Source organism: Calliphora vicina, chromosome 4, assembly GCF_958450345.1.
Source record: "Calliphora vicina chromosome 4, idCalVici1.1, whole genome shotgun sequence".
In the NCBI taxonomy this organism is placed as follows: domain Eukaryota; kingdom Metazoa; phylum Arthropoda; class Insecta; order Diptera; family Calliphoridae; genus Calliphora; species Calliphora vicina.
Window position 1 is genome coordinate 8,361,854 of NC_088783.1, and position 24,894 is coordinate 8,386,747.

General features: G+C 30.1%; 1 protein-coding gene and 3 non-coding genes across 8 annotated transcripts in view; 1 reads left to right on the forward strand and 3 right to left on the reverse strand.

Annotated features, from left to right (window-relative positions):
* Nucleotides 1–24,894, forward strand: part of Adar (Adenosine deaminase acting on RNA) — a 186,286-nt gene that overhangs the window by 149,384 nt on the left and 12,008 nt on the right. For 4 of the 5 annotated variants that reach the window (XM_065510013.1, XM_065510015.1, XM_065510014.1 and 1 more), the window contains 3 exons: nucleotides 14,856–15,024; nucleotides 20,995–21,177; nucleotides 23,759–24,039. In XM_065510013.1, the coding sequence (XP_065366085.1) occupies nucleotides 14,856–15,024; nucleotides 20,995–21,177; nucleotides 23,759–24,039 (633 nt within the window). Of the gene's footprint in view, nucleotides 1–14,855; nucleotides 15,025–19,922; nucleotides 20,273–20,994; nucleotides 21,178–23,758; nucleotides 24,040–24,894 lie in introns of those variants that run through there. The other variant, XM_065510019.1, reaches the window with a different exon arrangement.
* Nucleotides 18,273–18,344, reverse strand: TRNAE-UUC (transfer RNA glutamic acid (anticodon UUC)). The gene has a single exon. It is a non-coding gene; the product is annotated as a tRNA-Glu (tRNA).
* Nucleotides 18,796–18,867, reverse strand: TRNAE-UUC (transfer RNA glutamic acid (anticodon UUC)). The gene has a single exon. It is a non-coding gene; the product is annotated as a tRNA-Glu (tRNA).
* TRNAE-UUC (transfer RNA glutamic acid (anticodon UUC)) lies at nucleotides 19,278–19,349 on the reverse strand. The gene has a single exon. It is a non-coding gene; the product is annotated as a tRNA-Glu (tRNA).

Consider the following 24,894-nt stretch of genomic DNA (forward strand, 5'->3'; position numbering starts at 1 on the left):
ATTCGTTTGAAGCAAGCATTGGCCGAAAATACCCAGAATATGCGACCAGATATGAAACCGTAATAAATCCATCATGACAACACTCGGCCACATGTTGCAATACTTTTTAAAAAGTATTTAGAATGAAGTGGTTGGTAAGTTTTGCCTCACCACCCGTTTTATAGTCCAGACCGTGCCCGTCCGACTCCTATTTGTTTCGATCGATGCAGAATGCACTCTCTGGCATACGATTTACTTTGGAACTGAGTATCCGATATTGGCTTGATTCGTTCTTGGCGTTCGTTAAATTTAAAGTTTTGTAAAATCATCATTTATTTTAGCATTATGTGTAATTGATTCTGAAAAAGTTTGTAAGTAATATCATCGTCCTTTACTATTTAGAATTATTGTAATGCCTGAAAACTTGTATTGAAAGAGCTTTTTATGTCAGCAATTAAATTTTTAGTCAGACTTAGGCCCGCTTGCTCAATGTATCGACAAACAGCCTGTTACTAAATGTCGATATAAATTTATTAGGCCGATAAACTGTCCGTTAACAATTTTGGAGTTCGCAATATACCGACAAAAAACATTATTTTCAGTTGGCAATAACTCTCAAAATCGATGTGAAAGTTAGAAACCCTGCCTTCAAGTGACAACATGTTTACATGTGCCCATCGACAGCCGGAATCTTTTGAAAAATTCATTATCCTGCATATCTGAAAGGTAGTTAGGCCTGGCATGATAAACTCTTTCAGCATTCACTTGGAACTCGTGTTCTTCGAGTTCATCCTCCATCAAATTAATGTTAATTCCTCTATTAAACTTTTTTTTATAAAATCTATTTAATTTCGTTTACAAAAACACAAACACATAAAAACTATGAGCAGCAGTCAGCTGATTGAATTTATTTTGACGATAAATAAATAATTGGCAGATGAGGTCGTTAACACATTGAGAAAACGAAATTTCTTTAATCTGCAGTTTTTCGTTGGGAAAAAAAAATAACCACCTAACGAGAAAACGGCCCTTAATATTTAACATAATGTGCAAAACAATGAAATTTCTTGATTTTAGTGCCACAAATTAAAATCCGGATAACCGAGTGGAAAAAACTGAATAAACCGTAAATTAACTACTAAGACACCAGGGTTTTCGGTTAACCGGTTTACAAACACTAGCCTTTAGATAAATTTGAATAAAACTATACTCTAATTTTTCAAATAGATTAAAGATTTTTCTGCCCAAAGTTTGTATGGCTCTTTAATAAATTTAATTTAAAATTTAATGACCCATAGAAAACTACTTCCGAATTTTGTCGGTCTCAATGGTGAAATAGATTTTCTTATTGCAACATTAATTTGTGGCACAAAGTTTAATAAAATATATAAATATTAAGAAAAATAAAACTTTTCACACACATGAACGCTCCGAAAACTATTAATGGTCTTTGTTTTGTTGTATTTTAAATATAATTGTGTTTATTATTTCAATTTGTAGTTGCTATTGTTTTGTTGTTTGTAAAAGTGATTACCAAGACTTGAATTGAGTTGATGATACTCACACACTCTCTATCTAATTTGGCTTTAATACTCTCCCACCAGAAGGAGCAAAAGTTGAACAACAAGTAAAAATGTGTGGAGTAGGGGAATTGAGAGGGAGCAATGCATATAAACACACACACTCATGTATAAACTTAAATTCCTGCAAGTCACACATGCTATTTTCTTGTTCTTGTTGTTGTATTTTACATAACTACACACTTCCTTTCACACATTTGTGCTGGTGGCTTGTGAGGCAACTTCCTTGAAATATATGTAAAGAAGAAGCACTCACACTGGCATGAATAAAATATAAAGTTTCTTTCTGTCTGTCTTTCTTTCTTTCGTTTCTATTTTGTGCAAATAGTAATAAAATAAAATATTTTCCAAGTATGTCGTAGTTGTAATATGTATTTGTTTTTCCCCTTCTCAGCTTCTTTTAGGGAAAGAAAAATTTAATAAAAAAAAGTTGTTTTCTTGCTGAAAGTATTTTCTTTTATAAAATAGAGATTTTCTTTCAATAATGCAATAAATAAATAAATATGAGAGTGTAATTTATTGCCATAAAAGTAGTTTTGTTGTTTTGCTTTCCAATTTATACTTAAATGAAGTGGATTTAGGAGTTTTGTTGTCTTTGGAACAATTGTTTGTGGGTAAAAAAAGTAATATTTATAGTGGGATTTGAAAGAGTTTTAAGAAAACTTTTTTAAACATCTAAATGACATGTTGCAGAAATATTGAAATATGTACCTATATAAAGAGTAGTGAAGGGATGTAAAAGAGAAGTATATTTACATATTATTGTAGTTTAAAAATATGGTTGTGATGACCATAATCGATGTAATAGTAGCACAACGATAATATGATTGTGTTCAATCATATTATGATTCTACCTCAACCATAATATGATTATGGAAATACATGATAGCAGCTATGAGCATATTATGGTTGTGCTTTAATCATATTATGGTTGAGGACAACAATAATATGGCATATTATTGCAAATTTTATTAATAATGTATATTTTGTTATATTTTACTTCAAAATGCATATTTATATGCATATTATCTCAATTTTAAGTCAAAATATTGGGGTGTATGACTTAAAAATGCGAAAATTTTTCAAATTTTTAGCTTTTATTTTAAAACATTTGTACAGTATAAATTTATTCAAAGTATTGACCATTGTTAGCTATGACCTTTTCCCATCCATATATTACCATATGGATTCCGAGCCAAAAGAACTGATCATCTTTTGAGGCCAAGAACGGATACAAACCAATTTCGGATAATCTGTTCTAAGGTGAAGCATATCCCGTTCTGCATCGATCGCAACAAATAGTATTCGGACGGGGCATGGTCTGGACTATGAATCGGTTGAGGCAAAACATCCCAACCACTTCTTCCTAAATACTTTTTAACAGGTTTTGCTACATGTGGCCGAACGTTGTCATGATGGAATATTAAGGTTTCATATTTGGCCGCATATTCTGGGAGTTTTTCGGCCAATGCTCGCTTCAAAACGAATCAGTTGTGTTCGGTACAGGTTTCCTGTGATGGTCTGGTAAGATTTCAGCAGCTCATAATAGATATGAACATTTTGCTCCCACCAAATACATACCAAACACATGGATATTTAGCTTTGGTGTCGATTCGGCTGATCTCTTCGGGTTATCATTCTTTTCAAGCATCATTTCGGACTTGCAAAATCGTGTCTCAAGGTCTTTCGGCTTCAGTTCGTGTGGTACCCAATTTTCCTACTTTTGGATGAATTCTGCTGCTTGCAATTGCTGCTTAGTATCTGCCAATGACTTTGTAAGATCTTGTTAAGTTTTACAACAATATTCATGGAGAAATGCCTCCAAATCCTGGTCTTTTTTTGTCTGTCATGGGCGAACTTTGTCTTCCGTGTCAAAATCACCACTTCTGGACCGTACAAACCATCTCTCGCACGTTGGAACCGATGGAACACATTCACCATAAGTTTTTATGAGCAATCGGTATGCTTCACATCACTTTTTTCAAATTAAAGAAGTAAAGCAAAACTTCTCGCATGTAACGATTCGTTGGTGCAAAATTCGACTTCAAAATCATTCACCCTTATCGTGGTTCACCCTATACGAGTTAAATGCTTCTCAGGTACCACAAAAGAAACAATCAATGAACCCAAGTGACGAAAGGTTTTGGACGGCTGCCTGAATACCTAACTTAACCTAAATGATTCAGAGTCTTAATTTAGCATAAATATTTTTTTAGTTACTTTTTCAATTTCATTTTTTATATAAAAATGTTTGTTTCTATTAAACCACCACTATTAAGCTTCACTGTAGCATACTTTTCATTTCAAAATATCATTGCCAGATGAAATTGTTAAAGATTTTTATTTGGATTTTTTCCCATTTTGTATATTATTTATAAAATAAACATAAAATTAGTGTCATGTGTTTGTTATCAATAAAAAAACACAACCACCAGAGTATTAAACACCAATACACACTAACATTCTCTTATACGAATACACACAACCATGAACAGATATACGAAAACAATCGAACACTTGAATGTTTACTGACAAACAATAGTCGACTCATACAGAGAGAAGTGCCAAAAAATATGCTACAATTTCAACAGAATAGAGTCACTAAACCAACATCATCCAACCATCTACCCAGCAATGACAACAACAGCATAGGCAGCAGCAAATACATACATACATACATGGTGGTATGATGGCCTAAAATAACAACTGCCAGCCAACAGGCAAAATGTGGCCACAAAGTATGCTGCAGAAAAACGTAAAAAGCAAGGGCCAAATAAATAAACATTGAAGATTGAGCCAGTGTGAATGTCTGTGGAATATTTTTTTGTTTTTGGTGGAATTGAATGTTTGTTTTTAAAACTATTTATTTGTAAAATGAAGAGGTCATAAAGGCAACAACAAGCAAGACTTAACTACAAATATATCGAATTTTATTCTCTCTCTACCTCCTTCTGCTTCTTGGTTAAAATACCTCTTTACTGGCCAAATAATATTTGTTTAAAATACTTTTTTTGGTTTTTATATTTTTCTTTTTAGTTGTAAAATGTCTGCAAATACAACAATTTTCAAATGAAATGAATTTCTTGTAAAAATGTTTTTTTTCTAGTTATTGGTAGCATACTCTAGGGCTCAATAATATAAATATGCAGTAGTTTCTTAATATGTTTCCTTTGAAAGTGCCTTTATATATTTGAAAACTTTTTTATTTCGATTAAATTTTATGATAGTATAAAGGAATATTTAGTTTAACAAGTTACTTAAAATAAATGAAGTGGATTGTAATATACATTTTAAATATATGTAATGTTAAAATATAATTTCTAAAAAAATGTCACAGATTATGTAATATTAAGGGGGAACTTAATTGTTTAAGGGAAAATACAATTTAGAGATAATTTTTATTTGTTTATTCTTTTTTTTAATAAAATGTTGCCTTTTATAGTCCCTTTTTGGCAATATTATGGATTTCTATTTATTGCATATAACGGCATTTAAAAGGCTAAGCCAACTATTTTTAATAATGTTCGGAAATATTTAAATACTTGTGAGATTTTTAAATATTCGATTTTGTATTCACCCCTATCGGCAATAAAATGTGAAAATTATGTTGACATGAAAAAATTGCCCATGAACTTTTCATTCACAATAGTTGATTTTGTTCGTAACAGCTGTTTATTGTGTACAAAAACCATTTAAAAATTTCACAAACATGGGGAATTTTTTCACATGAACATAGTTTATGAACGAAAAATGGGAAAAGTAACATATTTCATGTGAAATATTAAATTTTGCAAATATTTTTTTTTTGTATTTACTGACTTGTGTTGTCCTGTTTATTGTAGTTAATTTAGGAAATTCCTTTAATTTGATACCTTGTATGCCCAAGTTTCACATCCGTTATAAAAGAAGAAGGCAGCAAATGATCTAGTCATTTTCGTTATCCTTTACACTCGAATTGGGACATCTACTCCATATTCTTCATTTCTCTTTCCACAAGAACAAATAACTTGATACCTGTTTAATTTAACGATTTTGTATTGCATAGTTTAAGGATTTTAATGTAGTTTTTCTCATTATTTCATATAAATACTAAAGATAACTAAAATCTGCTATAAAAAACACTTAAATAAATATTATAATTTCTCCGAAACAACTGCATAATTTGTTTAAAACCTACTTATTCGTTTTTATATTTATTATTTTATACGAATTAATTAAAAACTCATATCTTTAGGGATATTAAAAATATATGCCTGTAAATTTACATTTAGTAGACTTTTTTATGGCCATACATACGAACATCCACTTTAATTCCTTAGTATTGTTTATTTTACATAATTACAATGAATTACAAAAGCTAAAAGAAAAACTTGCCACACAGAAAAAAAAAAGTTAAACAAATGATTAAAAATACATTCGTTTCGTTTGAGCTACATAAAGTTTGTCTTTATTGTAATAATAAAGTTTTACTTGTTTACATATATTTTAAATTGAATTTTTTATAAAACAAATTGACTTTTTTCATTATTTTTGGATAAAGCAAGAAAATCTGTTAAATAAAGTTTGAAATATAAATTTTGCCAATAACATTACATGTCCATCTAGAGCTTTGTCGTCATTACTGATTAACATAATTTGTAATGACTACTACATGCTGTCATCATTACTTAGCAGTCGTTTAGTAAAGGATTGTTAAGAATTTGATATCAAAACTGTATCCACACGCAGAGAAAAAATATAATTGGGCATGGTTACTGTAACCATTTAAATAGTGTTACAAGATTTTTAACAATATTATAGTCACAGTAACTATTTACATGATTGTGGTAACCATAATATTGTTAATTTATGATTCACATGATTGTATCAACCATATATATGGTTACAGTAAACAAATATATTACTACCAACTATTTTATATATTTATACTTATAAAGAAACACTTATTAAGTTAATATCTCCGCAGACAAGCTATTTGGCTTCGCGGGACTGAATATAGAAAATAAATAAATAAAAAATAAAAAAAAATATGGTTGGTACAATCATGTGAATCGTAAATTAACCATATTATGGTTACCACAATCATGTTAATGGTTACTGTGACTACAATATAGTTAAAAAACTTGTAACAATATTGAAATGGTTACAGTAACCATGCCCAACTATATTTTTTCTCTGCGTGCAGTTGTGTTCTCTTGCTCATATCTCATACACTTGATTGTGCCCAACCATATTTTGATTCCACCTCAACGATGACATAAATCATACGATCATATTATGGTTATAGCACAATTATAATATGATTGAGCCCAACAAACATAACATATTGGCTGTATGACTTAAAAATGCAGAATTTTTTAAAATTTTTAGTTTATATTTTGAAACATTTGTACAATATATCAAAGTATTGACCACTGTTAGCTATGACCTTTTCCCATCTTTGAACTGCTCGTCTATTGAGGCCAAGAACGAATCAAGCCAATATCGGATACTCTGTTTCAAAGTAAAGTGTATCCTAGAGAGAGCGTTCTGCTTCAATCGAAACAAATAGTAGTCGGATGGGGCAAGTCTGAACTATAAAGCGGGTGAGGCAAAACTTCCCGCATATGACGCTTTGTTGGCAAAAAATTTTAAATTTTCAAAGCATAAAAACTATGTTGTTTACACTATAATGTTCAATAACTAAGTAAGAATAAATGACAGATATGTACATTTCAAAATGTCATATAGCTATTAAAAGCAAAAACTGCATTCTAAAGATACGCCATTTATTATCAATCCCGCATTTTTACACAGACAAAAAACAGATTCGTTGTGGCAACCAATAGAATTTTTTTCGGTTGTACCAACAAAAAGTTAATTGCAAAAGCACTATTCTGTCACACCATCTGAGAAGTGAGATCGAAAAACCTTAACACACGTTTTTATACCCTACACCACCATAGTGGGGAGGGTATAATGGGTTTGTGCAGATGTTTGTAACGCCCAAACATATTGGTCTAACACCCACCTTAAAGTATACCTATCGACTTAGAAGCCTGGCCGGCTGTCCATGTAAACCTTGTGCGCAGAGTACAGGTCGCAATTTTGAAGATATTTCGATAAAATTTGATACATATAATTTTTTCGGCCCAAGGACGAAGCCTATTGAAACTGGCTGAAATCGGTCCATTATTTCACCTAGCCTCCATACAAATGTCCTCTCGAAATTGGACTTTATGGGTCATAAATGTTTAATTTATATATATATCTACACAAATTTCACTCCAAATAAGTTTTATATATACAAAATTCATGTCACCAAATTTTGTTACGATCGGTCCATAATTAGTCATAGCTCCCATATAGACCCGCTTCCGAAAATCACTTTAACGTGCTTAAATCACTTAAAAATATTCACAAAATTCAAAATAAATAACTTTCATATAGACATAAATCACACGACCTAATTTCATGGTGATCGGTGCATAATTGATCATAGCTCTCATATAAGGCCCACTTCCGAAAATCACTCACGAATATAAATTATTGATATTTTAAAAGAAAAATATTTTTACTCATTTACTTGGTGATCAAGTTACCTTTGAAAGTATTTCAGTTATTATGTTTAATGGTTAATGTTCATTTGTTGTTAATCTGAAAAAGTGCATACTACAATTGTTAAATATTTTCAACAAAACCCAATTTGGTCCTACAAAATGTTGGCCAAACAATCAAAGGTCTGCCGTCAAACTGATTCCAATGTTATTAAACAATATCGGGAGATCTTGTCCGTTGATAGAAAACCTGGTTCAAGTAGAAGGAATGGTCCATATGATGTTTCTGAAGCCAATAAATAGAAAGTATTTTCAAAAGAGCTCCCAACACATCCGGTAGGGAAACAGAGTCCGGTTAGCTCAGTACTCGGTACTAGAACAATAATAACTGCCTGGAGCCCAATATCTCTCTACTGGCCTTATCCAGTAGAGAGATATTGGGCTCTTGTTAAAAGACAATTGAAGATAACAAAAAAGGTGTCCAAAAGTGTGGTCGAATTTAAAAAGAGGTGGACTACGTGTGGCAAAGCTTTTCTACACAAATGGGATACAAGTCAAATCATGCTTAAATTTTGGGTCACTCTTTATTACACTATTTTAAATACATTTGCTTTTGAATATTTTAATATTTTATATAAATCTTAAAAAAAAAACTAGAAAATGTATAACATTAAATCCATGTTAATTTTTCTCTTTTGAGTACTACCTAACAATCGTAGTTTTAGAAAAGTTTTATGCAGATTAGTGCTTTTATAACCCTGGAAATAGAAACGGCTGTGAGTGGTATTTTGTATAGTATTGCACTACAATACACACACCAAATGTACAAAATACATTTCCGGTTTCGATTCCATTTTGTTGTTCCACTACATGAACATAAATTACTGTGTGTGTGGGTGGCTGACTGGCTGGCTAGATATGAGAGTATAAAACTGTAGAATATTATTGTTGTATTTACATGCTCCCATTCATATTGAATGTGGTGAATACAAAAACAAACGTTAACTAAAGTCAAACTACAACAACAAACATTAGATTTATTTGCACTAACATACATTTACTCTACCATCCTCTTTCTCCCTGCCACTCACTCATTCACTCATTCGCTATACATATTTGTTTATGCACTCGTGTCTTTCATACGAATAGCAAAACCTGTTCGTAAATAAATAAATGTGTTTTTGTTGTTTGTAGTTGTTGTTGTTTTCATTTATACAATTTTACATTGATATGTATGGTTGTTGTTGTTGTTTGTGTGTGAGTGTTTTATGATCCTGGTGTATGAATTTTGTAACAGTTTTTTTTTTTCTAAAAAAAAGAGTCCTTTTTGTGTTTGTTTTCTTGTGCTACGGCTGCTGCAGTTGAATTGCATTTAAAGAGCTTTTTGTGTGATATTTTTTTTAAATTCTATTTTTTGTTGTTTTTTTTTAAGCGCTTAATGCATCATCAAACATACAAATAATATTTTAACTTTTTCATTTGTATGAATTTTAGTTTTTGTTGCTGCTGTTGTTTATTTTATTTCATTTTTATTTAAGCTGTTCAAGCTCTTATATATTTCAAGTGTTTTGTAAGTGTGTTGCATATTTTATTGGTTTTTTTTTTGTATTTTTTTTATAAAATATTTCTCTTTAGTTTTATATTTTTTTGGTTTTGTTGTGGATTTTTGTATTTTCAGATAAATTTCAAGTAATGGCCCTTTTTCAAATATAGAATTATATAACAAAATCTTTAAGTAACGATAAATTATTTTTCTAAATATTCCCTTGAAAGTACACATAAACAATATTGCAAGATAAGTGTCTGTTTATTTGGGATTTCACTGTTTGTACTCTTGCAGCTCCACAAATGACCGCATTTTTACTTGTAATGCTATAAACTCTATATGTTTGCTAGTGTTTCTGCATTTAATTTAAATTTACATTTAAAAAAAGTATCACTCACTGTCACTAACAACTACTGACAGTGGATTTTTAAAAGGTTTTTTATGCAAATACAAAAAAAATTGGTATTTACACTTCAAAAGGTTTAATTGCAACAAAGTGTATATTTAAAAGGAAATATTTAATGTAAAAATCAAACTCAATATTAAAAACTATATGTTCAATGCAATCATCAAAATAGTTTTGAAATTTTTCATGAGAATTTATTTTTTTTAGTTTTTTCTCAACGATATATTTTATAATTCAGTGGTCGGCACTCAAAGCCGCCAGGGGCCAACACCATAGACTGTTCAAGTTTACTCAACACTAATATGAGCAAAGCCGGTTATAATTACCAATACGAAAACAAATAACAGAATTCATTTTGTGAAACATCAATACATTTACTAATGTGCCATGAGAGAGACTCTTCTATTAAATTCCATATATATTACAAACCTTTAAAATCCGGATCAAAACGAACAATTTATTCCCGAGGTACCCCGCTGTGGTACCTTGAGACTCCGCCGTCTTGGTCTATGAAGTTCAAAACAAATTTGAAATTCTTCCACTGGGGAGCGTCTCTCATTATAATCTGGGCATGTTTTACAACTTACAGGTAGTTAGGAAGTCACATAAGAGCCCAGTAAGTATACAGAGAAAACAGTTGATTGTTCCTAATCAAATGACCGACTTTTCAAGTTGGGGTTCCTAAATTTTGATTTACTGTTACTACAATCTTCATCACCGAATTTTCAAGTTGAGGTTCCAAAATTTTCATTTACTGTTACTACAGCCGAATAAATCGAATCAATTAACAACGAACGAATCAGTTTTCTCTGTGCAGGTTTTTTAACATCTCTTCTAATTTCAACCAAACAATACCATTAATCTATTGTTGACACTTAATGCCCCATTAACCTGGTTTAAAAGCATTTTCAAACCTAAGAATTAAAAATCACATTTATCAATTTGTTCCCAAAAAAAAAAACATTTTGCTCTTGCTGCAATGCTCATTTGAAGTGTGTACAAAACACACATTATTCCACATATATAACACACACACATTTCTGGAGATTTTTAAAAGGAGCCAACCAGCAAACAGCAGCAATTGTTGGCTTGTGGTCAGTCACACAAATTTTTTTAAAAACTCTGTATGGCTGTCATAAATATAAAGTTCCATTCTCTGGTTGTAAGATTAAATGAGCAAGACTGTGACAAGGAAAGCAAATTTTATCGGCATGGCATCGAAATGTTGCAGCTAACAAGGGTACAGTGTGAAGGCAGTTGAATGGAGCATTTTGTTGGCGATTCTATGGCAGTGTTTGGCTACCCGAGGGCGATCTTATTAAGTCAACGAAGTTCGTAAAAAATTTATGAAAATCTTAATCAACAGTGAATGAATGTACATTAAATGTATTTAATAATTTATTATCCATGATCTCTTTATGCCGACCACTGCTCTATGGAAACACTTACGACTACATGATCGGTCATGTTAGATTGTAGATCTCAGATAGATCAGCAAATTTAATTGTCAAAAAGAAGCTGTTTTTTTAGAGACCAAATAAAACTTATCAACCACCTCTCTCGTCTAGTTTACGATAATCAAGAACACTGCAACATAAATTCCCTAGTCGTCTGGCCTGCCCTGCTCCTTCATTGGCATGTGTGCAAGTTTCTTTAGTGTGTGTTACAGGGCATTTTAATGCTAAACATTTGTGTATCGTAATTATTGTTTTTAAATGCTTTAATCAGGCAACCAGCAATTTGCAATTTAATAGTTTTGCTGAGATATGGCGTAGAGGTCTTAATCGCATTGTGTATGTGTAAACAACTACACAAACACTTGAACATACTTTGGCAATTATAGGAAAATTTTATTTATGTGATTTGCAATTACATAAACACCAATTGCTCATTCGTTCTCTTAGTAGGTATCAGTGCATAAATGGGGTAAGAGCATTTACATACAAATTTATTATGTGTTGCAGTCTAAAATTTATGCACAGATTGTCGATAAACGTTTTGGACTGCAATTGTTGTTTGTTTAAAGGCTGTATTGAGATTTGAAAAAGAAAATTTGTTTAAAAAACAAGTAAGAGAGCTTTATTCGGCTGTGCCGGATCTTATATAATTCAAAATAAAATAATTATACTTCAAAATAAAAATTTTAAATATTTTTAGGTAAACAAAATTTCTTCTTTTTTTCCAAAGTTGTTTTTTTCATTTTTTGGAAAGAAAATTTTTCAAATTTTTTTTTTTGAAATTTGAAATTTCTTTTTTTAATTTTTTGCAAAAAAAACTTTTGGTAAAAAAAAAATTCGGGTTAAAAATTAACCTATTACTATGGTCTTATGTATATACGTCGTTGCAAAGTTCCATGAAATATCTATCATTAGATATCCATATTGTCTATATTAATGACTTAGTAATCCAGATATAGGTCAATAATAGGTCAACAATCCTGTTTTTTTCCTTATATCTCAGCCATTTATGGACCGATTTTAAATAGCAACCGAGTCGGAAGAATTCCGGATATATTGATGCATGAATAGTGTATTTAAGTTATTTGGGGGCTTCGGAAAGTTGATATCAACAGACAGACAGACGGACATGGCTTAATCGACTCCGTTATCAGAAAATAATATTGTGGAAATCACCTTCTCACGAAGGTGAAGGTTATAAAAAGTGCCGCTGAAGCACAACGATTGCTTCAACATGCGAGAGATGCGAGTTTGTGCGGTTCAGAAGTGGTGGTTTTGACACGGAAGCCAAAGATCGCCCAGGCCAAAAAGTTCGAAGACCAAGAATGATGATTGTTGTCAAACTCAAGCAGCAATTTCAAAAGGTTTTCGAGCAGCAAGATGATTCATCCAAAAGCAGGGAAATTAGGTACCATACGTATTGAAGCCGAGATACCTTGATAGATGATTTTGTATGTCCTAAATGATTTTTGAACGCCATAAAAGAAAATCATTTTTGCACCGAATCATTAGGTACTTGCGATGAAAAATGGATCCATTACAATAACCCGAAGCAAAATCAAATATCCATGGCGCTAAGGTAATGATCTGTATTTGGTGGGAGCAAAAGGGTCCTATATATTATGAGCTGCTGAAATCTGGCCAGACCATCAGAGGGTACCTGTACCGAACATTGCTGATTCGTTTGAAGCGAGCATTTGCCGAAAAACGCCAAGAATATGCGACCAGACATGTAATATTCCATCCATTTAACTTTATTTTCTAAATCAGAGAGTTCTCGACCGATCTTGTGTCTGAATTACTATCCAATAGAACTAACCCTGGTGTAAATTTCATCCCGATCGGAAGACATCGATTTCAAAAGTTGTTTCACTTGACATGAAATCCCCCATATATGTATTACCATCTCTGTCAATAGAAAATTAAACTAATTTAATAAATTCGAGAAAATCATGTGTCGAATCATGTTGCGAAAGCTATTGTCATGCTGAAATTAGAGAATTATTTCGTGTGCAGCTTTTAAATTGATACACGCAGAGAAAAACCATAGTTGCGGTAACCATAAACTAAGAGCAATATATTATGATCAGATTTATGGTTGTAGTACAAAACATATTATGATCATTATTGGTATAATGAAATATCATAATATGTTCTAAATAATCATATGATACAAATCAATCATAACATGTTCTGCAATAATCATATTATGATATAAATCAATCATAATATGACCCAAAGTAATCATATTTATGACCCAATTAAATCATATTAAATCCAAAGTAATCATATTATTATTAAAATTTATTTTTAGAAATACAAAATTTTATTTTAATACATAGATTTTAGTTTTAAGGTACTAAATTCCCAATTAAAATATTATTGATAAATTCACTGAAATTTATTGTTATTCGCTCTAGGAAAGTTAAAGATAATATACAAATAAAACTATAGAGCGAATGGGAATTACAGACACTCAAAATTTACTTGTAAAAATAACACACAAATTATGACTACATAATATAATATGTTTACCTATTTATCATTATTTAGTTGTTGTTAACATATTCTGTTTCCATCTTAAACATATTTATAACATTTAATGGTTGTATATGAATATATAAACGTTTACAGTAACCAAAATATTGTTTAAATTAAAACAACAATTATATGTTTACGACAAAAATATATTGTTACAACGAACATAGTATAGTTGTCGTAACCATGTGGAACCATGTTTCTTTCTCTGCGTGTAATACTCGTGATAATTATGATGCATTTATTTCTTGGTGATTTCCATGCGAGCAAAAAAAAATATATTTTACACTTCAATGCTTTTATTTCCTCTTCGTTTTATAAATGATTAATGCTTACATTTGTGATATTTATTATAAATATTTTGAGCTATGTTTGTAGAAATAAATATAAAAAATTTCAAATCTTTAACTCTTAAGGGAGAGAGATTTCAATTATGCAGCAGCTGTGATGGGTCGGTTTTTACGTTTCGGTTTATTAAATTTTAAACATTTCTATTTAAACTAAAAACTTTGAAAATATGTTAGTCAGCATTATTTTATATTCAAAACTAATTTATCCAACAACATTCCGAGAATAACACTACTTGAAGTTTACTTTTTCAAATTGTTTATTATTTGTCCAGTGAAAACTTTCCCCTAATTTGCTACTTTTTCAATAGATAAAATAAACTAAACAAAGACTCAAATTTCTTATAACATAAAAATAAAAATTCGTCAATTTGTATTCAAATAAATATATGTATTAAAGCAAAATGCATAAAATTTATTATAAACAACATAATTATTTATTTTTTCTCATTTCCTTCAATTGCAGGTTGATGGTCAAAAATACTTGGGACAGGGACGTAGTAAAAAAATTGCCCGCATCGAGGCTGCCGCCACAGCTCTGCGCAGTTTTATACAATTCAAAGATGGTGCTGTCTTGACTCCGCTGAAACCAGCCTGTAATCTGGACTTTACCAGTGATGAACATTTGGATAATGGTACTACTACAACAAGAATTACACCCACTACCTCTACTCCTAGTTGCAATAATGATAATAATAAACCGCATGCCACATCAAGCTTAGATGTTGAGGCATTAAATCAGAGTGATTTGGTTGAGCTTGTTGACAATTGGTTGAAGCATGTTAAACGTGCCGCTAAACTCAAAACCTCCACTAGCCAAAACGATTTAATGTTTGAGACAATTGTATTGAGCATGAAGTCAAGCAAGTATTTGTTTTTTAATTTTTTGTTTGTTTGTGTTTCTTTTTATTATTTCTTATGGTTTTTATTTCTATTTATTTTCATTATTATTGATAAATTAATAAGACAAGAAAGAGTATTTGAAAGAAAACAAAATAACCAACAGCTTTATATAACAATTAAAAGAGGGTATATATGATATTAGAGCAGTAAAATAATTTTAAAAGTCAGCGTTTATATATTTATGGTTGATGATTTATTTAAATTAAAGTGTATTCAAATTGGCTTTAACCCTAATCGCAAAAATATCTTAAGTGTATAACAGCAAACCTTACAAGAGAAGCTTCAATAGGACAATGCTCAATAACTACACCTATGAATTCTCGACAAATTATGTAAACGATTCTAAACTTTCGATTTGCATTGAAATATGAAAATCGAATATAATGTTGGTTAATATATTTTCGCGGTTACGGCTTGATATTTGCAGATTTAATTAATTAATTGAAATGCTCAGTTGTCAAATAGATTAACTCCATATATGGGGTGATATATTAAAGCACAGTTTTTAAGATAAGATTGGTAGTTTTCTATAAAATTGAATCGTACAGTACACAGGATAGGGTTATGTATGAAAAAGCTCATCCGACAAATTGCCTCCACGGCTTTGAACTATTTTGTTGAAAATTTCGAATAAATGTTGCTGAATTTCGTTGATACAGCGTTGTAGCAAATAAGAAGCCAATTCTGATCGATCGAAACGAGGGAGTACACGACCAGGAAATGTCTCATGCTGCACAGTGGGCAGAATCGAAATTTTTTAGAAATAAAATTGGCATTTCTAAACGGCTGGTCAGATCGGAAAAAAATTTGACGTGGACTTAGCCAAGGAGTATTCGAGTTTTTAAATTGGGACCTACAAAGTAGGGTACCTTTGACATCCATTTTTTTGGAAAGCACTCATCTAGTTCTTGAAAAAACATGCTTGGGTGTGCTATTTATTTCTTATAATTTCCTTGGTCCTCTTTTTTTAAAAATATGGGGCGTACTTTTGGACCAAATGGAGTCGAATTTTTTTTTTGTTAGTTAGACAACTAAATTACAAATATCATACAAAAGATTTCAAAGCAATATCAATTATGAGTCCAAATATAAATGATTTTCAATTTAAAAATTCAAAAATAGTAGATTTTTGGTGTTTTTGGGCGAAAGGATGACTTAACTCTTTTTTATTAAAAATAAACTTTAAGAACATATAACAATATTATATTTTTTTCTGTAAGGTATCTCTACGAAGAACATTTTGGTATAAAAAATATGTTCTATTTTTCGAATATGTTGGCTTTATGTCCTTCGAAAATGGACCTATTTTTTATCAAAATTTCAACATTGGAACATATGTTCTAAAATCCCAAAGCTGGGATCAGAAAACGGAAAGCATCTTTAGAAATCTTGATGTGTGCCCTAGTTATCCCCAATGTATTTTCCCAGCCCCGCAGGAAAAGGTGGACCCTATGGGCAAAATTGTACAAATACCATTTTTGGGATTTTCGCTCCAATTTTTATGAGTTGCGGGATTCCCTTTGTCCTTTTGACAAGTTTTTTTTTACAGTTTGTTATTTAGAATGACAATTTTAAAAAATGTTGAAAATTTCATTGAGTTTCGTTAATAAATAAAGATTTTATTACATATAACATATTTATTGAGATTCTAAAACTAAAATTTGTATCATAATTTCAATAGGATTGCAAATATTAGGAACAATTCAATCCACATTTACTGAATTATATTTTTTTGTTTAGATAAGTTAATTTTTGGTCTTCCGAAAAAAATTTCAAGTAAACATCTCAATTACATTCAAAAATATGCCACTTTAAAACTCCGTCCATCAAAAATATTGCACTTTTTCATACTAAAAAATTTGTATAAATTTTCTTAAAATATTCAACACAAGTCATTGGTTCTGACTCAATCACACTAAGAAAATTTATAAAAAATTTTTAGTACAAAAAGTGCAATATTTTTTATGAACGGCTTCTCTCTCGGCTTCAATTCCTGCTGCTTGCGAACATTTTGAAATTGTTAATTGAGTAGCTCCCAATGATTTTGCAAGCATTTGTTGAGTTTTACAACAATATTCATGGAGAAATGACTCCAACTTTTGGTCTTCAAAATTTTGGCGTACCTGGGCGATCTTTGTCTTCCGTGTCAAAATCACAACTTCTGAACCGAACAAACCATCTCTCGCACATCGAAACCGATGGAACCCATTCACCATAAGCTTCAGCGGATCTTTGTTTCAAATTAAAGAAATAAAGCAAAACTTCCCCCATATCACGCTTTGTTGGCACAAATTCGACATTTTCGAAGCAAAACTAAACATTTCCGTTCAATGTTCAATAACTAAATGAGCATAAATGACCTTTCAAAATGACATATATTAAAAACATTAACAGCGTTCCAAAGATACTCCATCTATTGTAAATCCAGCATTTTAATAATTTTAAAGTTCAGAATATAAGAAATCCGCTGTTGTCATAAACCTCTGATCTTTTCAGGGCCATTGTGAACTCTAATTAATACTTGTCCTTTGAGTATTCTATTTTCGTTTCTAAGAAAATATATCTAAGAGGCCATTCCCAGTATCAGTAATGATTTTAATTTTTGGTCCGCGTGCTTTATCACTTATTCCAGCTTTAAACGATTTAATTTACTTTAAGTAATTCGCAAATTTAATTTTGTAAATAATTCCAAAAAAATCATCGAACCCGGGCCTTCTGGGTGAAAGCCAGATATCCTAGCCACTAGACCATATGGGATATAAAACTCTGGCTTGTTAAATGTAGTTTTCCAATAGATAAATACAATTTGATAAAAGAACACAATAGCAGAAAATTTAACAGTTGTCAAATTTCACATAGCATTAAAATTTATTTTATGGTGTTTGTTTAAGTGTTTTAAATAGTAGTTATAAATAATAAAAAGTCTCTGATTCTATTGTTTTTAGCCATTAAAAAATTATTGAAAATTAAAAAAAAAATCTTCCCATACCGGGAATCGAACCCGGGCCTTCTGGGTGAAAGCCAGATATCCTAGCCACTAGACCATATGGGATATAATAACCTTCATGATTAGAAGCAAAGAATTATAGAAACACTAGTATTAAAAGCTAAATACATAGCTGCCACATTTCACTTATATTCAAATTTTGAAGTTTTCCAAAAAAATATTTTTTTATATAAAATTTTCTTTTCTTATTTAATATTAAAAATAGTAAAACTATAGGAAATAACTTTATCGAAAAATTGAAAAATTTCGCTTTAATATGTAAATTAGTACAAAATGCATAGTTGCCAAATTTCACTTGCTAATATTTAACAGCTAATTTAAGACAGTTAAGCAAACATCATACGTTTTATTTTGCTTTACTGTTAAATATTATAATATTATAGGAAATAACTTTAAAGAAAAGTTGACAAATTTCACTTCGAAATGTTTTCTAATCACTCGTTTAATAATGAAAAACTATTTTGAAGGATTTTTTGGAAATTAAAAAAAAAAAACCTTCCCATACCGGGAATCGAACCCGGGCCTTCTGGGTGAAAGCCAGATATCCTAGCCACTAGACCATATGGGATATAGAAACTAGAATGATCGAATATAGTTACCATTTTATGAAGAATTAAGTAGTGAAACTAGTTATGAATAATTTAGAAAATACATTGCAATGATATGCTTGACAGCAAATATTTATTTGACCTTACATAATTTTTGTAAGAGCAAACATTCTCAAATAATATTTATTCGAAGAACTGCTATATTACAGTCTGATAGTTTTACTATTTTCCAATAATTGGTTTATTTTTTAAATGAAAAAGTAGCAACCAAACCAACAAACCATAATTTTGTGCAATGTGAACTTACATTGAGACAATTTCAAAAAATTCTGCAAAATTTTGTGAAATTTGTTCAATATTGCGGATTAATTGAGTTTTTAATTCTTTAGAACATTATAAAAACATGAGAAAATTATTTTTAAAAAAAATCTTCCCATACCGGGAATCGAACCCGGGCCTTCTGGGTGAAAGCCAGATATCCTAGCCACTAGACCATATGGGATACTCTTAAAACTTCACAAAATGGCCAGTTATAAAAAGAAATCATCTCACTGCCTTTAAAATATAAAATTAAAGATCACTAAATACATTAAGATCATATTTATAAATAACCAATCATCATGGAACATTATCTTATAAAAAATTCATGAGTTTGGGTAAATGCATAACCTTCATGAACTTTAAATAATTCAATAATATAAATTTATTTATAAACAAAGAAATACATATTTACAAAGTATAAAAACAAAGAAATGTCACAAAATGCGTTGAAACGGTTATCAACTGAGAAGTCAGATTTTAATCCGGTTTATTATAGATTGCATGTTAAACAAAATACTTTTCTTTGTTTTAGTTCACATAAAAAAATAATTCTATAGGAACTACCTTGTTAATTTGTGTAATTCAACACAGCCAACACCGCTTAAATGCAATTGGGGACTTTCCCAAATAGCAAAAAAAAATTCGCTTTATTATGAATAAGATAAGAACACAACAAAACAATTGTATAAAAATTGATTTACACAGTACGCTTATTACAGTACGTTTTTTTCTATCGTCAAGTAACATCCTTTGCTATGAAGTCTTCTATTAAAGGTGTTTGTGCCAAGTGTTTGTTAAACATTCGCAAATCATTTGTTACCTGCAACATTTGCCACATTAAACTACATACAGTTTGCTGTGGCATTAATGATGACACTGTCATCAACTCATTGGAGGATCAAAAGAATATTGTTTTTAATTGTGAAAATTGTTTGAATTCTAAACAGGATTTATCGCAACAAGTTAAATTTTTAAATCTTGAAATTCAAGAGCTAAAATTAATGGTTCAGAAAGTTCTGCTGATCACAAGTTTGAAACATGTAAAAGTTTTCAGTCAAAGGCAATTTAATGTGGTTATGGCAAATCTGGCGGATATGGGTTTTGGTAAGTTGCTGGTTATACAAAGAGATACCGTTTATTTTTACATGATTCCAGAAAGTACATAGAAGTAATTAATTGTTTAGCTATGTTCTCATGAGATTTGATAGAAGCTTTATTTATTTTACTCTTATAAATTAGTTAGACTTTGTTATTTGTTTATGATCTTTAACTTCTAACTCAGTTCATTTATGTTGTTCAAAATTGTCTTATTTGAGAAAATAAAAACTAACAAGGACTCCTTCAGGTATTTATAATTATACAGATGTTTTATAAATTTACTAAAACATTATTTAAGCTTTTTGTTTATTTAATTATTTGTTTTGTTTTTTTTTTATTTTGTGTTATTTTTGTTGTTAAGTTTAGTTTAATTAAATTTGATTTATTATTTTTATTTACTGTATCTATTTCTTTCATTATTTTACCTTTATAATTTGTTAATTTAATTCCTTGTTTTTTATCCCCCACAAAAAAAAAAAAACTAAACATGAACTCATGCTCAAAATCAAACAAATTTTCCTTTTAATCTAATCCTCATTTCCTATTTTTCGGTGTGTTCTAATTAACAGCAACCCTGGCAACAACAATCCAATCCAAATTCATTCATCCATCTAAGCTTTTCCAATGAATTCCAAATAACAAAAAATATTAAATACAAAAAATATTTTTTGTGCTTCCTTTTCTTAGGAACTTTTCTAATTATTTGTGTTTCTTGTTTGTTTCCTTAGATTCCAATAAAAGTTCATTAAGTGTGGATGGTCAAAAGAAAGTACCAGACAAGGGACCTGTAATGTTGCTGTATGAACTTTTCACTGATGTACATTTCGAATGCTCAACCATTGATGGGGCTCAGAATAATTGTCGCTTCAAGATGACTGTGACTGTTAACAACAGTAAATTTGATGGAACTGGTAAGTATTTTAAATATTTCCTTGTATACTTAACATAAATCTCCTGAAGCTTTCCTTAACTGAAATCTCTCGCATGATCACGTTGATCTTAAGAGTTGTCTCTTACTTAGCATTGCTCTTGCTTAAAGCTCTCAAAAATTAATTTGAAAATATAATGAAGTGTTTCTTTCTTAATGTTTAATTTTTTTTTTTATTTTATTCAAATATATCATGAACATTGTTTACTTTAGACTTTATTTCAAATTCTTTGTAAAACCCTTATTGCTTTGAATTTCCATTTTTGTTGAGTGATCAAGCAATTTGTTTATTTTTACAATATTTTTTTCTTCTATTCTCTCTGTCTCTGCAATATTAAAGTTTCAAATTACAATAAAGAAAATACTTGCAAAATATTGTACAATAAATTTTAAACATTTAGTTCTAATACAAAATTCAAAACGATCACACGCGATTTGCCTTAACAATTACGATCATGTGTGAAGATCAACATTCCTCTTCCGTTGTTCATCACTTTCTAAACTCCACGGAATTGTTTGATCCGGCCATCAATATTTTCCCGCAATATTTACAACGTTTAAATCATATATTTATCGCTAATAACATAAACGAAGATAACACGAAAATCTCATTTATGATCAGTATGGCCAATAAGAAATTCTATCAAATATTAACCGAACTCTTGGCTCCTCAAACGGAACTGGAATTTTCATATTTGGCAGTGGTAGAAAAACTGAAAATACATTTCGAAGCCCACAATTATCAACTCTCTAAAGATTTGGAGTTCTTTCAATGCAAACAAAAATCAAATGAAAGTTTGCAGTCTTTTGCAGAATCTCTTAAATCTGTGGCGTTACAGTGTAATTTTGAAGATCGCATTTTATTAATACAGTTTCTTAATGGTTTGCAGAGTTCGGGCTTAAGAAACATTCTTATTGAAAACCATGATCTGCAGAGTTTTGATCAAGCATTTCAGCTGGCTTTGCAAAAGGATTTGAATAAAAATAAAAGTATTTTCCGTTGTTATTTCTGTGGCAAAGCCAATCATATGAAAAAAAATTGTAAGAAAAGGAAATAAATATTATACTTAAATATTTGAAATAAAAGTATGTATTTGAAATTAAATATTTGAAATAAAAGTGTTTTTTTATACTTTTAACAGAATCTTTATGGCAAAACCATAAAAGAATTAATTTTAGTTAAATAATTATTTATTTTTTTTTTAAATTTAATAAAAGAATACCAGATCGAACATTTACTGAAACTTGCTGAACTTTAAGCAAAAGCTAAAACATAAGCTCCATAAGTAGAAAGCCTAACTTAAGTTTAAGTATTTTTAATATGAATATTTTCAACAAAAATGTTTTTTTATACAATACTTTTAACAAAAGCTCTATTTCAACATTTAAAAAAATATATTTAAGGTTAATAAGCTTTTAGAAGAGCTTACAAAAACTTGCTAAGCTTTCAATAAAAACACTTTATGCATTGCATATGATACAGAACTTAATTTAAACTTTAAAATATCAGCAAAATTTGCAATTTTCTTCAACGAATGGAAAATGTTGCCCTTTATATGTCCCTTTGTTACAAAAGCGTATTTTTTGTATTTTAATGAGTATCAATTACAGATAAATTTGAAAAATATTTCTGGGAATATAAAAAATTCCCAAATTGCTTAAAATCTGAATTGCCAAAATTAAAAAGAAATCTCTTTAGGGGGAAATTTTTCCCTATCCCAAAATTCCCAAAAATTAAAAGAAAAATCATATGTTTGCCAAAATATATCTGGGAATATAAAAAATGTGGTTTAAGTTCTATTTAAGTGCTTAAACTTCATTATATGCTTTGATTTAACTTTAAATCAGAATTCCCAAAATTAAAAAGAAAAATCTCTTTATGAGGAAATTTTTTCACAATCTCAGAATTCCCAAAAAATTAAAAAAAAATGTGGATTAAGTGCTTAAACTTCATTATAAGCTTTGATTTTACTTAAAATCAGAATTCCCAAAATTGAAAATCTCTTTATGGGGAAAATTTTTCACAATCCCAGAATTGCCAAAAATTATCTGGGAATATAAAAAATGTGTATTAAGTGATTTACCTTAAATTCAGCATTCCCAAAATTAAAAAGAAAAATCTCTTTATGGGGAAATTTGTTCACAATCCCAGAATTCCCAAAAATTAAAAGAAAAATCCCATGCTTGCCAAAATATATCTTGGATTATCAAAAATGTAGATTAAGTGCTATTTTTAGTGCTTAAACTTCATTATAAGCTTTGATTTAACTTAAAATCAGAATTCCCAAAATTAAAAAGAAAAATTTCTTTATGGGGAAATTTTTTCACAATCCCAGAATTCCGAAAAATTAAAAAAAAATCCCATGCTTGCCAAAATATATCTGGGAATATAAAAAATGTGGATTAAGTGATTTACCTTAAATTCAGCATTCCCAAAATTAACAAGAAAAATCTCTTTATGGGGAAATTTTTTAGGAATTAAAAAAAATATAATAAATAAAAATGGTTTTAAAATAAGTAAATTAACAACTCTTATTAAATGTAATTTATCTCTTTATTTTCAGGCCCCTCAAAAAAATTAGCCAAAAATGCTGCTGCCAAAGCAGCTCTTGCATCGCTCTGCAACATCTCCTACAGTCCCATGATGCATCCCCAAAAGAGTTTACCCTTGCCCATGGACGATAAGTCAGCTTCTATGGAACTACCACAAATACATGCCGATACCATAGGACGTTTGGTATTGGAGAAATTCATGGAAGTGATCAAAGGTCAGGAGTCGTATTCGCGTCGTAAGGTGTTGGCCGGCATTGTAATGACCGAAAATATGAATTTCAATGAGGCTCAAGTAAGTTAAAAGAGAATTAAGAAAAACTTAATTGTTAAAAAAGAGCAAAATATAGTAGAGTGAAATATGAACGGAAATATTTTGCATGTAAAATACATTAAGAGTTTAGTACAACATTTTTTTTGTTTAAGCTTTGACTGTAAAGCTGTAAAGGATAAAAGTATTAAACCTTTAAATATCATAAACAAGAGCAAATGAAATTGTATGGCTTTATATGAGTTTTAAATGTAGTATATTTATGGTTTCTATAATAATAATTATAGGTCTATGTCAGGCGCGTATCCAGGTCAACCATTTGGGGGGGGGGATTAAATTTGTTCTTTTCCGTTTTTTTTTTTGGGGGGGTCTTATTTCAGCCCCTCTGGATTCGCCCCTGGTCTATGTAAAGCTCAATTTAATTTATTAATAAAATCTCTTCTTAAATACAATTTATTAAGTTTTTCAACCAAAAATGCTCCAGTTTTCCTATTTTAGACAGCTATAAAATTTGAACCGTATAAGGAATTTCAATGAAATCGGAGTGGGTAAACTGCAAAATGGATTGAAATATTATGGAGTGACCCATACATAAAACCAAGCACACACAAAGTCAATTATTAAAAAAAAATTACTTTTTTTATTTAATACCAAACCTATAATCAAATCTTTAAGAATAGAACGACATTAGAGTCTAGAGTCCGTCAGAATATTTGGTTTCAGATACTAGTACATATTCGTTATTCGGTCAAAATTTGGCCATAACCTAAGTGCACCCTAAAAAGGCAAGTTCAAGTCACAAGACTTGTCATTAAAAACCATGTGAGCGTTAAAGGGTTAATATGTTAGAGTCGGTTTGGTTATTTGCTTTAGCTCTTT